The sequence below is a fragment of the Xenopus laevis genome, chromosome 1S (genome assembly GCF_017654675.1).
Source record: "Xenopus laevis strain J_2021 chromosome 1S, Xenopus_laevis_v10.1, whole genome shotgun sequence".
In the NCBI taxonomy this organism is placed as follows: domain Eukaryota; kingdom Metazoa; phylum Chordata; class Amphibia; order Anura; family Pipidae; genus Xenopus; species Xenopus laevis.
The window spans coordinates 145382600-145396528 of record NC_054372.1 but is presented as its reverse complement, the minus strand read 5'-3'; the positions used below and the strand labels follow the sequence as shown (position 1 = coordinate 145396528).

General features: G+C 40.5%; 1 protein-coding gene across 5 annotated transcripts in view; it reads left to right on the top strand.

Annotated features, from left to right (window-relative positions):
- ulk1.S (unc-51 like autophagy activating kinase 1 S homeolog) overlaps positions 1-12522 on the top strand; it is a 52699-nt gene extending 40177 nt beyond the window's left edge. For 4 of the 5 annotated variants that reach the window (XM_018244169.2, XM_018244167.2, XM_018244168.2 and 1 more), the window contains exons 21-28: positions 18-130; positions 1556-1696; positions 1835-2022; positions 5303-5481; positions 5634-5752; positions 6373-6530; positions 7313-7448; positions 8360-12522. In XM_018244169.2, the coding sequence (XP_018099658.1) occupies positions 18-130; positions 1556-1696; positions 1835-2022; positions 5303-5481; positions 5634-5752; positions 6373-6530; positions 7313-7448; positions 8360-8415 (1090 nt within the window). In that variant the 3' untranslated portion in view covers positions 8416-12522. Of the gene's footprint in view, positions 1-17; positions 131-1555; positions 1697-1834; positions 2023-2894; positions 3181-5302; positions 5482-5633; positions 5753-6372; positions 6531-7312; positions 7449-8359 lie in introns of those variants that run through there. The other variant, XM_041580322.1, reaches the window with a different exon arrangement.
- The last annotated feature ends 1407 nt before the right edge of the window (positions 12523-13929 follow it).

The window sequence follows — 13929 nt, the reverse complement described above, 5'->3', positions numbered from 1 at the left end:
TTCTTTGTCTCTTTCAGGTCCTTAAGTACTGGAAAACTGACAGATCTGTTGCTTAAGGCTGCATTTGGGACTCAGGCTGAGATTGGAAGCAACGATAGCCTCAACGCAGAGAAACCCATGGAAATCGCAGGTAAGTCACTAAGGTTCCTTAACTCCAGCAAAGAGATTGGGTTTATAGTAGTAACTATACGGCTTTGTTTTATGTCAATAATGGTTTATCTGCAGTCCTGATGTTGCTCTACAATTCCCTATACCTCTCTATCAGCTCTTAGCTGCTGGTGGGATGCAAAAGTCCTGGGCTTCCAGAGAATGTCAACCAGGAGCATAATCAATAGAAGCCAGGACTGTAAAGGCTTCTACTGTACATAGTCTTGGTCAGCAGTGCCTTTCCAGGACTTAAAAAATTAAAGACGAAAAGATGGCAGCAACACCACTACACCACTATGCAGCCATAGCACTGTTACTGTAACCAAGTGATTTGTTAGGGCAGGGGGCATCTACAGGGGCCAATTATTTAAAAACAGGAGTTGGGGTGTCATTCTCCTTTTATTTATTTATTTTATTCTCTGTAATAATAAAAAGCACCATGTACTTGATGGTTACTAAGCTTCATGAATTCATATCGGTGGCAAAAAGTTTTGGGTTTATTTAATGTGCATGTTTTTGTTTTTAGATTATTTAATATATGGTGATGCAAATTACAGAAATATCCTTATTAAAAATTGATACAGGTATGGGACCTGTTATTCAGAATGCTCGGGAACTGTTATGGATAAGGGATCTTTCTGTAATTTGGATCACCAGACCAGATCATTTAAACATTAAACAATCCCAATAAGATTGTTTTGCCTTCAATAAGGAATAATTATATCTTAGTTGGGATCAAGTACAAGGTACTGTTATATTATTACAGACAAAAATGTGAATTATTTGATTAAAACTGAGATTATGGGAGATGGCTTTTCCATAATTTAGAACCTTCTGGTTAATGGGTTGCCGGATAACATTGTCTTTCCCATTGCCACAGTGGGTTATGAATTGAAATATAAGCAAGGATTCATTCTGTTTCATGGGTAGGCAGAAAGGAGGCTCTTTAGATATTGCTGATATACAGGTCCTAGTATTCCACAATGACCGTATGATGTTACTGTGAGATGTAGTCCATTAGCTTCTAAATGCCCTATAGTTGCTTGTGCTTTTCTTATCCTGTGTTTTAAAGCAGTAATAACTTCCTTCATCAACAATTATGTTTCCTTGCATTGACTTTCATATCTTTCATTGTAAAAACCTATGTTCCATAGACCTGGCTTCTCTCGATGATGTCCTGAACTTATTCTAGTAATTTTAGAAGACACTGCACTGCATCCCAAAATATGCTTATTGTTGTTAAATTCTTGTTAGCTTCCTTATGCGGCAACTCCTTCAGATCTTAGTGTAAAATGGCTTAAACCCAATTAGTTCTTGTATAATAATGAAATTCTTAGAAACAGACTATTTTTCTATTTTAGTTTTTCACATTGTAAGAAACTGAAAATTGATCCTGTCTTCTCTGCAGCTCCCTTAATTGGCTTTGGAGGAAATTTGGCAAGTGGTGCACAGGCAGGGTGTTCTACTAGCCCAGCTCCTGTCATTTTTACTGTTGGTTCACCTCCAGATGGAACAACCACTCCCCATGCAAGAACCCGGCTTTTCTCTGGTAAACGTTTATACTCAACCCTTTTTTATTTTTTATCCTCTTTTTTTTTATCCTTTTCTTATTATTGCTTCTACCATTATTATAATAATCTACCATATATTTCCAGTTATATATTTCCTCCATTGTGTTCCTCCACAGTGGGATCTTCCAGCTCTCAGAGCTCAGCAGGCTCTTTTACTGGAAGGCATCTTTTGGTTGGAGCAGGAGGACAAGCCTTTGAATCACCATCCAGCCTCGGGTGCACCTATCCTGATTCTGGGACTGCTAATGCTGAGGGTCTTGTAATGTTTGAGGTGCCTGAACTGCCTGAGGAAACTCTTATGGAGGTAAGGAAAGCCATCTTAGACCGTTAGACTAGACTGCTTAATAATTATTATCTTTATAATGCTAGATTTGAGTGTTTACAGTAAAATACTTCTAGCAAAGCCTAAAAAATAATGCAATATTTTTCAATGGTTGTGCAATATGGAAGCCAGCAAGAAATAGGTCAAATTACAAGACTGTTGACATGTCCTAAGATCCTTGTCTGGAAAATACACCAGAGGTTGCACTAATGCACTAAAGACTAAACATACAACAAAAACAGGTTAGATGAGAAGGAAGACAAGAATAAAACAGAGAAGCAATGCTAAATAGGCTTTTGCGAGTCATATCTATTTATAAAGACTGAGCATTCAGCCAAGTATCCCAAATTGCATGGAACTTAGCTGCCCATCCTCTTGACAAGTAGACCAGTTTTTGTTTGGGTAACACATCATTAATTAGTTTTTTTCCAGAGGGTGAATGCTGGAGCAGATGTGGATTTCCATGTCAACAGTATGGCTTTCTTTACATAGAACAATAGCTGGAGGTAACATAACCGCTGGTGTAACGAGAGACTCGAGTCTTCCAGAATACCTAGTAAACATACTTTCAGACATTGAATGTTGGGGAGTGCCAGTCTCTCGTTCATGTACCATAAATCCTCTGACAAAAACAAGATTTTGATACTCATCGTTAAATCTGTTTCTCTGTAGTCTATAGGGGGGACACAGGTAACTGTAGGGGTTAAGCTCCACCCTCCAGGAGACAGGACACTTGTAAATCAGGTAGCCGCTTTGCAAATCTGTTCTAGTGAAGCGGAGTTGCGCCAGGCCCAGGAGGCTCCTACAACTCTTGTTAAGTGAGCTCGCACATTTTCTGTTTTTCCCTTGGACAGGTAGGCTTGTCTCATCGTCTCTCTAATCCACCTAGCGATTGTCGCATTGGAAGCTACCTGACCCTTGCAGGGGCCAGAGGGCTGCGTGAATGTCGAAATGATCTTGATCTCTCGACGTACCAGTGAAGTGCTCTCTCTATATCAAGTTTGTGTAGCCGTCGCTCTTTTTAATTTCTCGGTGTCAGGATGCCGGGAGCTCCCTCCAGGGAGGTAGTCAGGATCAAGGAGGAAGCCCTCTTGAGGGAGCAAGGTCGCGGTATCCAAAGGGTAAAGCAAGCGGATGGTCAGAGTCCAGGCAAGAGTTCAGTGGCAGGCAGATCAGGATCAAATAACAAGAGTCCAGGCAGAGGGTCAGAACCAAGGCAGGAAACAGGCTGGAAACTGGAAACAAGGTTGGGAGCAGGAATCAGGCAATAACAGGAACCCAGGATTCTTAGACAGCAAATACTATTCTTGGGCGCCATTCTGGCGTCCTGGAAGCACTTTTATATTCGAATTTGGCGGCAAAGTGACGTCATTGGCGTCCTTTCGCCGGCATGTTTGCGCATGCGTGATTACGCATGCGTCTGTGTTGCGGCGCTGGCGTCCCATCGCCCACGTGGGCCAACTGGGCGCCGTCATTTTGGATTCTTCGCCGCCAGGAGCAGACGCGCCTCTTCGCGCTCCCGGCGACCTTGACACTCGGGTCCGGACACAAAGACAGAACTACGATTTCTTGATTCACATGGAACTGAGAAACTACCTCTGGTATGAAGGACGAAAAGGTGCGGAGTACCGATTTGTCCTTATGGAAGATCAGCAATGGAGGTTCACATGAGAGTGCACTCAACTCAGATACTCTTCTGGCTGATGAGATTGCTACTAGGAATACCACTTTTTTGGTAAGTATTGTATCCATAATTGACCCCATGGGTTCAAATGGTGGATCCAGTAACGCCTCAAGCACTAGGCTCAGGTCCCATCCTGGGACAGGCGAGCAGAGGTTGTATATGCTTCACTTCCTGTATGAATGTCCGAATGGAATCATCTAATGCCAATCTTGTCTGGAATAACACTGACAACACCGATATCTGAACCTTCAGCGAGCTGAGTTTGAGATTCAAATGAATGCCCCTTTGAAGAAATTATACAATCCTCGGGATGTTTAGTTCGAGAAATGGTAGACCAGTCTCGTGACACCAATACCGGTATGATTTCCAAACTCTATGGTAGGCTCTGGATGATGTTGGTTTTCGAGCCTTTAGCGTTGTGGTTATCTTCCGACAATTCTTGTCCCAACAAATGACTGTTTTAACAGCCACACCGTCAAAAGGAACAGCCCAGGTTGTGGCTAGCTATGGGTCCTTGGCGGAGGAGGTCGGCTCTGGGAGACAGACGTATGGGATGATCTATCAACATGTCTTGCAGTTCTGAGAACCATGTCCTTCGTGGCCAGTATGGGGCTACTACCACTACTGTGATTTGAGATTGCCTGATCTTTTTCAGTACCCGAGGTAACATTGGAAGTGGTGGAAACACATACCCCAGATTAAAGCTCCAATTCTGCATCATTGCGTCTGTTCCTGCTGTTGCCGGGTCCTTTCGGTTGTTTCTGGATGCCATCAGATCTATCTGTGGTCGTCCCCATTGAGTCGCAAAGTGTTTTAAATCCCCATCTGTTACTATGTCCCTTAATATTTTTATACCTTTGTCTACCCATTGACTAATATCAGGCATTGTTGAGAAGTAGTGCAGGGGCATTCTGCCTGCTTTAACGGTACCCCTGCCATGCAACAGTACCCTATCTTAAGCATGAGTAGTCACGTGATGTTTTTGTACGCTGTGCAGAAACTGAAAATTTAGCATAAGCAACAGCCTGATGCTTTCAGCCTGGTTAGAATAATCTGTTAGTGTGCTCTGATAATGAAGTTCATTTGCAGTTTGGTGATTACCTGTGACATCTGGAGCAGAAAAAGTCACTATTATTATTACTATGAACAGGCATTAATAAAGAACCAGTATTTTCCAAATCATTGTACAATAGAAAAGTATATACAGTACAGCATAACATCTTCCTCTGAGTGTTTCATCTGCCATATTATTCTGGTGTCCAGGCATTCCCTGTGTTAGTGTAAAGCACCAATGTCCGTAATGTGTATGTGCCCTGCTTCAGTAAGTACAGGGGATGCCTGACTCCACAACAACATGGCAGCACAATGCTTGGTGAAAAGGTACCAGGGACCCAAAGTCGGTAAGAGAATAAAATCACTGGGGGGAATATCTAAAAACCTGGTACCCCAGTGATTCTACCTTTCATTATTCTTTAATTCTGTTTTCCTGCTTAATAATGTTTTTAAGAATCTAGAAATGTAACCTGAGAGTGGTGCAATTGTTGGTAATTAGGGTGGTTCCTCAATTTTTTATTGCAGCAGGAGCACACAGACACCTTGCGCAGTCTCCGCTTCACATTGGTCTTTGCCCATTCTGTTATGGAGATTGCATCTCTCAAAGGAACCACTGCCGATGTGGGTGCATCAGTGATGTCTGAATATCAGATGCAAGAAAGTGTTGTGGCCGATCAGATCAGCCTCCTGAGTAGGGAGTGGAGGTACATTTCTTATGGGGGTCCTGTGGAAGGATTTAGTATAATATAGCATATACGGTAGCTGCTTGCATATAACATTGCGTTCTATTCTGCAAGCTTCTGCAGAATATTAATTGTGGCAAATTTTAGAAAAGCCCTTTCTTTAATCCCTTTAGTTATGCGGAACAGCTTGTTCTCTATCTGAAGGCTGCTGAGCTTTTGTCATCTGGATTACAGACAGCCATGGAACAGATCCGAACTGGAAAGCTATGCCTCTCCTCCACTGTTCGGCAAGGTATGAGCCCTGTGTGTTGTAGGTGTGTTATTGGATATGTAACACTGCAAGGTTCCCATATAGGTATGATTCTTGCCTGAAAGCATTAATATTTTCATTTTTATGAAAAAAAGTCTGCCATAATAATCTGGTTTTCCCATTACTATGTCATAATTACTTGCTTTTTGTTTGCCAAGTGTGCCACTGCCTTTAGGTGGATTATAATGCTTAATAATGATTCCCCAGCCCGAATGTTTTTACTTATGTTTGGGTTTTTCTATTTATGTTTTCTTTTTACATTGTTTTTGACAAAAGCCAGATGTCAAGAAGAGTAAAGGTTGTACAAATGTGAGGTTACACTGCCTTCCAGTGGTTGGTAGTATAAGTGATTGATTTCAGTTATGTAACCCTCAAGTAAATTCTTTCTCACAGCAATTGAAATGTTGATTGGCATTATGAGTTATAATAATAATTTGAGCCCCATTGTACTTTGTTGGCAGGGAACACTTCCCACCTGTTAAGTAGTATAGGGCCCAGCCTGTGGGCAGTCCTGAGTTTCATTACTGGGGGTTTATACAATATTATTTTGTCATAGTGTAAGTTGCCAAAGGTTTGACATCCTTCCCTTGTTTTTCTAATAGTGGTGAAGAAGCTGAATGAGCTGTACAAATCCAGCGTATCTTCCTGTCACTGCCTGAATGGAAGGCTCCAGAGGTTCTTTGCTGACAAACAAAAGCTTATGGATCGGATAAACAGTATCACAGCGGAGAAACTCATCTTTAGCTATGCTGTGCAAATGGTAAGTAGTAAAAGGAAAGTTTATCTTAAAAAAAAAAAAGGAAATCAATTTTAAAAGTCTGGATTTTTTGATTATAATGGAGTCTATAGTAGACGACCATTCCGTAATTCGGGGCATTCTGGATAACTGGTGCCGGATAATGGATCCCATTCCTGTATATGTTTGTAGCTATTTGCCATTCAGTCTCCAGTGTTAAATTTAAAATGCTGGGTTGCTGGGTTTACAGCCATGGCTACCAGTTAGAAATGTTATTCTGGGACTCAAGTTTTAAATATTTTTATCACAGTAAGCTATGCCCTATACTTTAATGTAATCCTATCTGTCATGATGCCAGGGTGTAACCCCCCCCCCCCACACACACACACAAACTGCATGCTAGGTGGTAAGGTGGTTTTTGTCTTTTCTGGGTGTTTGTTTTTGAGAGTTATGGGGAACTTAGCTTTTAGGCACAATCATGTTTGTACAAAAGTAAGATAGATAGATAGATAGATAGATTCAAATTTGTCATGCATTTGTTAATAAACTGTACTGAGACTGTGTACCCAGTGGCAGAAGTACCGGGGGAGCAGGGGGTGCGAGCGGGCCAGGGCCCGCACCCCCTCAGGGCCCCCTGGCAGTCCGTTCGCCTCTGTAAAAGACCGGCAAATGCGGCCATATGGAGGGGGACGGGGCCCGGATGCGTGTCACGCACCAGGGCCCGCTCCCCTCTAGGATCGCCACTGTGTGTACCACCTCTTATGAGTAGAGTGAGCAATGAGTGGCTAATATATGTCTACTTGTAGGTACAAACTGCAGCCCTGGATGAGATGTTCCATCATCGGGAGGACTGCGTGCAGAGGTATCACACAGCTTTGCTGCTGATGGATGGATTACTAAACTTCATGACCGATCAGAGTGATATCGAGAACATTAGCAAATGTAAGACATTTTCATCTTTGTAGCATTTATGCCAGATGATTAAGGTGAAGATAACAGATCATTTCTAGATCGGTACCAGTGGGACTCGTTTATAAACTCTGCGCATATTTGCACCTGGGCAGTAGCAACCAATCAGTGATAACAATGAGCCCCAATGTTTTAATGCCTAGATACTATGCTTGATTTGTTAGGGATTTCAGATTAATAACACAAGACAGTCAAACACTGGACAGCACAGCAGATTGAAATTCCAACACAATTTGCTTGTATTAATATGTGGACAAATCATCAATGCTGGCCAAATAGAATCTAAACTCTTCATTTCATATGTGCACTGGACAGTTTTGCTCAAATTTAAATATGCAAATAATGTTTGAATTTGGTTCAATATTTTGCATGGTAAACAACATGGGTATTTATGTTGAAAAGGACAATTGGTATTCTTGTCTTTATAAATTGTTGGTTTTAATGCTGTGGGGGTAGGCAGGTTCCTTAGACGCAACTAGGGGAGGGCAAAATTTAGCGGAAGGTAAAAAAAATCATACTGCTCCCACTGTCCTGAGCCCTGTACACATATCACTGCGTATGGGGGAGTTATATTAAATGTCCATCACTGTCTGCAGTTCTATTTTTGTATTATATCTGTTTGTTCATAACAGTTGTGCATCATTCTGTTTACATTAAGATGCGCTTTTCACTAACATGGTTACATTTTGCCCTGGTGCATTAATTCATTAAACCAATCAGTATCCAAAGAAACCAGTTCGCAATTAGCATAGCAGACTCAGCTAATGCAACTGCAAATGATTGGTGGATATATGTCACTACACTGCAACATTTGCACCATGTTAATAGCAGATCCTGACATTTTTAAATGTTTGTGACTAATGAATGAGTGTCTTTTCTTGTAGGTAAGCTGTGCATTGAACGAAGACTGTGTGGCCTGCAGGGCAGTATTTGTGCATGAGCCTATCTTCATTCTCCAATCTCACCTGTCAGTCTGACGCCAGCTGAGTTCTACTAGGTATTGGATGCATTTGCCAGTGTTATCAAATACCTTCGACATTAAGGAGACATCTATGTTTCTTTTCTATTTTTTGAACATTTGCCAAGATATCGAAGAAGGCCAAGGAAAATATTTATTCTTTATACAACTGTATTGCACCTTGTTCCTTTAGTCCTTATCACCCTCACCATAGCAGTATGCTCATCTTTGCCTCTCCCTCTGGCATAGAACAACCATAATCAGTGCAGCGGTCTAAAGACCTGGCAATCTGAACTGTAATGCAGTGCTGCTCATTTCAGAATCCTTGGACTCCAGCTCTTACATGCCGCCGCTTTTGAAAATTAGAACTGCTGGTGAGTGGTAGGAAAAAGCCTTAGGAAACCAAGTTTCCACTTAAAATGAAGTCAAGACCTTATAGTTCTTTACAAAAGACGAAGTATAAATAGACCAGGAGCAATAGAAGTACTGACAAAACTGTTAATATGTTAGAAAGAGCCTTGAAAAACAAGACACAGGAATGCAGCTGGTTTGCAGTGTACTTTGTAATTCCCGCTCTGTGATGCAGATTTTGCAATGTTAATGTGATCTGGATGTTGGTCAGATCTTCAATTTTAAATGATAATCTCAGCAAGAATGACATTAAGGCTTTGTTTGCACAAGACTGTACAAGCCTGATATGATGGCTTACACTCTCTCTTTCATTGGACTATTAATAGCCGTTGAATGTTAGGGTCAATATTTTTGTGAACTTGTGAAGACAACCACATCTTTCAGGCAAGACTGCAAGGAATGGATGCATACTGACCGACAGGAATACAAGATACATAAAGGAGCACTCCATCAGAGGTCTCCTTACAATGCTCTTGGATGTATAAAAAGTCCACTCTAACTAAAGAATATTGTGCTGCCCAGATCTCACTACTGCTTCAGAGACTGGACCTATTCCAGACAATTACTGCTTCAGTCTGTTTGTTAAGCATTTTGGAAGTTGTTCAACCAGTAAGCCATCTTTGAGCATTATCCCTGTGATTAATAGTAGCTGCATTAATACTTATGATGTGTTGAGAGACCTAATGTCGCATTGGGCACATGGACAACAAAGGGTTACACTGATTAAAGAGCTCAGTGTAGATCTATTCTGTTGCATGGTCACTTGAAAAGAAGAAAAAACAAATCACAATTTTAAGTTGCACTTTATTCACTTCTTTAGATGGTCTGTAAAACAATGAAAACAGTCATCACTAAATATATGGAAAAGGAACATTTTATATTGAAGATTGTTTACTGAGCTATTACTTTGGATTCCCTATCAGCTTTTGAGCCAAGCCTCTAATGCGCTTCACAAGATCACTCAAGGCTATTTCCCAGTCCACTTTAATTTTAATACAATATTAACTGTGTACATATGCCATTGTATATACAACTATATATGTATATAATGTATAGTTAGTCAAATTGTAAATTGATGCTTTGCTAAAACAATACGTTTTGTCTGCACCATGTCCTTTGCCTTGTCTTCCCAGCAAGCAGTGGCACGGCTCTCGCTGATCCTCTTCACATGGCAGTTGTTTTTTTATTATTATTATGCTTATCTGCCTCTTTCCTTAAGTGCACCAATTTAATTGCAGCCTGCAGATTGGACGTGTGCTAGCATTTCTTAATAGCAAAAGGACTCTTTAGTGCCTACGGGCCGCAACACTGGAACCGCAACAACATGCATCAGAGATATCTTCCAGTCCTCAAGTTATTTCATATAATGAATAATGTTCATATAATGGGTCTTGACAAATGCAGTATAGAGTAATTGGGAAGATACATGTGACTATACAGGCAGCAGACAGGGCATTTTTATTCAATCAACTGTTTCAGTGTTTTCAGTCCACTATCACTGGTACATTTCAGTTAGACATTTTCCTTCCTCCAGAACATGAAGCAGTTTGTTGCTGCTTGATTACAGGCCCAGGGAACACACTAAAGCTGAACCACTGGGAATGGCAGGTTAGATATGCATCTGAGTGTAGCTGTTATATAAGAAAGACTTGGCTCAATGTTTTAAAGTATTACTCCATAAACCATGGTTTACAGGTCTTTTTAAGCAGCTGCTCATGTTCAAAGTGTAAATATTTGCACTACCTAATACATAAGCATGATTAGCAATCAAAATGCACACAGTGATTGATTTTTGTCATGTTATCTCTTTATTGAGTATTACACAAGTACAGTACATAAGATTATGTGCTGGAAATACAGGCACAAGTCCTTCAGTACTATTGCAAATTGAGTGTAATGCTCTGTACAAGTTCTTGCTTATGTAGGATGCTCTGAATATGAACAGCTGGTTAAACCTTTAGGGTAAGTCCACACAGGGCGTTTTGGGGCAATTTGGTCGCCTGGCGACTAATTGCCTCGTTTTTGCGGCGACCATTCTCCCCAAACGCCTTCCCTGTTCCTGCGCCGGCTAAAATGAAAAAAACGCCGGCACTAATCACACGTGGCAATTAATTTTCCGAAGTGAGGCAACTCGTGAGGCAACTTTGGAAAACGAACTGCCGCGTGTGATTAGCGACGGCGTTTTTTCATTTTAGCCGGCGCAGGACCAGGTAAGGCGTTTGGGGAGATTGGTCGCCACAAAAACGAGGCGATTAGTTGCCAGGCGACCGAATCTCACCAAAACGCCCTGTGTGGACTTACCCTTAAAGTTTGTTTCTCAATACTTGAAATATTATTTACTGTGGGGTTTTTTGGGGTCAATTAGCTGTTAACCCCATTGATGTCAAGAAGGTATCTCAATGCATGCATTGAAAGGCTTTGGGTAACTAAGGGGTTGAACATTTTAACATTTTGTTTGCCATCAGTGTGCATTTGTATCGCTTTTCTAAGTTGTACATAACATTTCTGAGACAGTATGGTATTTATTAAGTGGTAGCCAAAAATACACAGGAAAAAAAATCACAAAAAATTGTAAAAAAAAAAAAAAAAAAAGTGTCCTTTTAATCCCCTTGCTAGAAGAGACCAACTGAGTACTGCAGATGCCTTGCTCTTTTGGAATCTGCTATGTACTGGGCTTGCTAAGGTTAATCAAAAGGTTTGTATGTGTAAGTGTGCATGGTGTAAGTATCCCTGTTATGCAGAATGGTTCAAAAGACAAGATCTAGAAATACATTTACTATCTACTTTAGCCCTGGCAGAGGGCTTAAGTAGATATCCCTCAGATGACAGTATAAGCTATTGCACTGTCAGACCTTTCCAAGCACCTCCCTGCCTCCCTGTGCCTATAATAACAGAGAACAAATGTTACTTTACGTAGGACTTGCGCATACTGTGTATGTTCTGTGTGGCCCTTGAAATCCAAATTTGGGGTGTTAAAGTACTGCATTGCAGTTTGTGTGCAGCAAAGTCCTGGTTTATGAAAGAACTTCACTTGGAAATAGCATAGACAAACATATAGTTATAGAGTACGGAAACACAAAGCATAGATGAACTAAAAATATGTATGTCTCCTCCCTCTGCAATACTACAATCTTATAATTTCTTATTTTTCTTTTTTCATTTTTGCATACTACACATAAAAAACTATTTTTAAAACGGCCAAATAGAGTCCAATACTGAATAAAAGGCTAGATCTAGGGCCTGCTGACTTGTGGGTTGACTGATGGCCTACCTCTCACAGGGAAACAGCTGATCATATTTTCAGTTGGATGCATAGTTTGATCCAATGGGAATGCGAGATAGTCTGTCAGCCCATATTCAATGCATTGAAAAAAAAAAAAGAGAGAGAATAGCCCTAAGATCTTACCCTGTGTAATGACTTCAAACTTTGGAGTCAATTTTATTCTTTAATATAATTGAATATTTAAGATTGTCGCTATGGATCATACAATCATAAAACATGACAAACATTGTACAGTTATATTCATATATACATAATGAAAAGAGTCCCAGCAGTTGGATCTGTTTTAGGATTTAACAAAACTTGCCTGTTTCTGGAAAATAGAAAATTATCGGACACTGATAAAACTGACAACAAAATGTTTTAAGTGAACTATTAAAATGGCGGATGTGTTATAATTTTATGCTCAAGACATTCCTTTCTGTTTTTTGCCTGGTTGCTTCCTAGTATCCTTCATATGGACAGACATGTTTAACCAAAACACAAACCTAAAGACTAAAGGTGGCCATACACGGGCATACTTTTATCACTCTGCGATGAACGATCGTATCGTTAAACTATCGTCTGACGATTATTTTACCATACAATATGCCATACATGGAGAACGATTATATGAACAGATATAATCGTATCGTTTGCTTCATGTACGGACAAACGTTGTTCAACAAATGAGGAGTGGTGCTAGCATTGTGTCACTGTCTGTAGTATGTAGTCAGTTTCTCCTTCCCTGCTCCATACAGACATATGGATTTATGTCTTGCTATGGCATAATAAACTTTCTTTCACAGATGAGGTGATAGGGTGATATTCCTGCAATCAGCACCAATTTATTTGTTTACATAGTTCATTTGGTTACAAATGAAGCTTTCAGCAAAGAACGTTCGGGTCCTTCCGTATATGTTCGTTGTTCCATATATGTTCGTTGGCTTGTGCTACAGTCCTGACATGCGCAAAGAGGGATTTTTTCCCTGAACGGCAAAAATTTTTAAACTCAGCTGATCAATTTTGCGAACGATAATGTTGAGACGATCGTTCGATAGGTTATCGATATTATCGGAGTGTTCTGGAATCGGTCGTTTGGAAGTAAAAAATCTGCCTGTGTATGGCCACCTTAAGTTAAGTGTAAATGTTGACCCAAAGTATGCTAGTAAACCTACCTAAATTATACAGTATATCTTGGTAATGTTCAATGTTTTCGTTCAGTGGCCCAGTTATTTGGATTATATTACAATTATGATGTAATACAAAGAAGTAACTTGGGTCCTTAAGCAGCCTGTAATAGGCAATTGGCACAATGAAGCACTTGTCCCTGGCATGGCTGCAGAGTAGCTGAACTTCACTTACAAAAATAAAGGGGGCCCTGGATTTAATGCCTGCCTCCCCTCCTGTATGCTCTGCTGCCAGGTGCTGTGCTCTTGTTTGTTTGCTCCCCCACCATCTATTAGCCTTTTAGTATCAGAAACAAATCTCTGCACAAAAATGTATAATTTAGTAAATGCAGTATTTGTAATGCCCTACCAGATTCACATCCGTGACAGTGGAATATATTCCAGTTTTTTTTTGGTATTTAAGGGGCCACACACTAGTAAAATAAGAAGTCTCTGTTAGACAAACTCTGAAACATTGATGCCTGCCAACTATGCATAATGTAATGTCCTACTCTCACGGATCTACTTTGATGTTTTGGGTGCCATAGAGTTTATGAAGACATTTATTGTGTTCTCTATATTGCTCTATGGTACCAAATGGATAAGCAGTGCAATTTCTTGTAAAACAAGACTGCTGATTTGAGCATCCTTGTAACT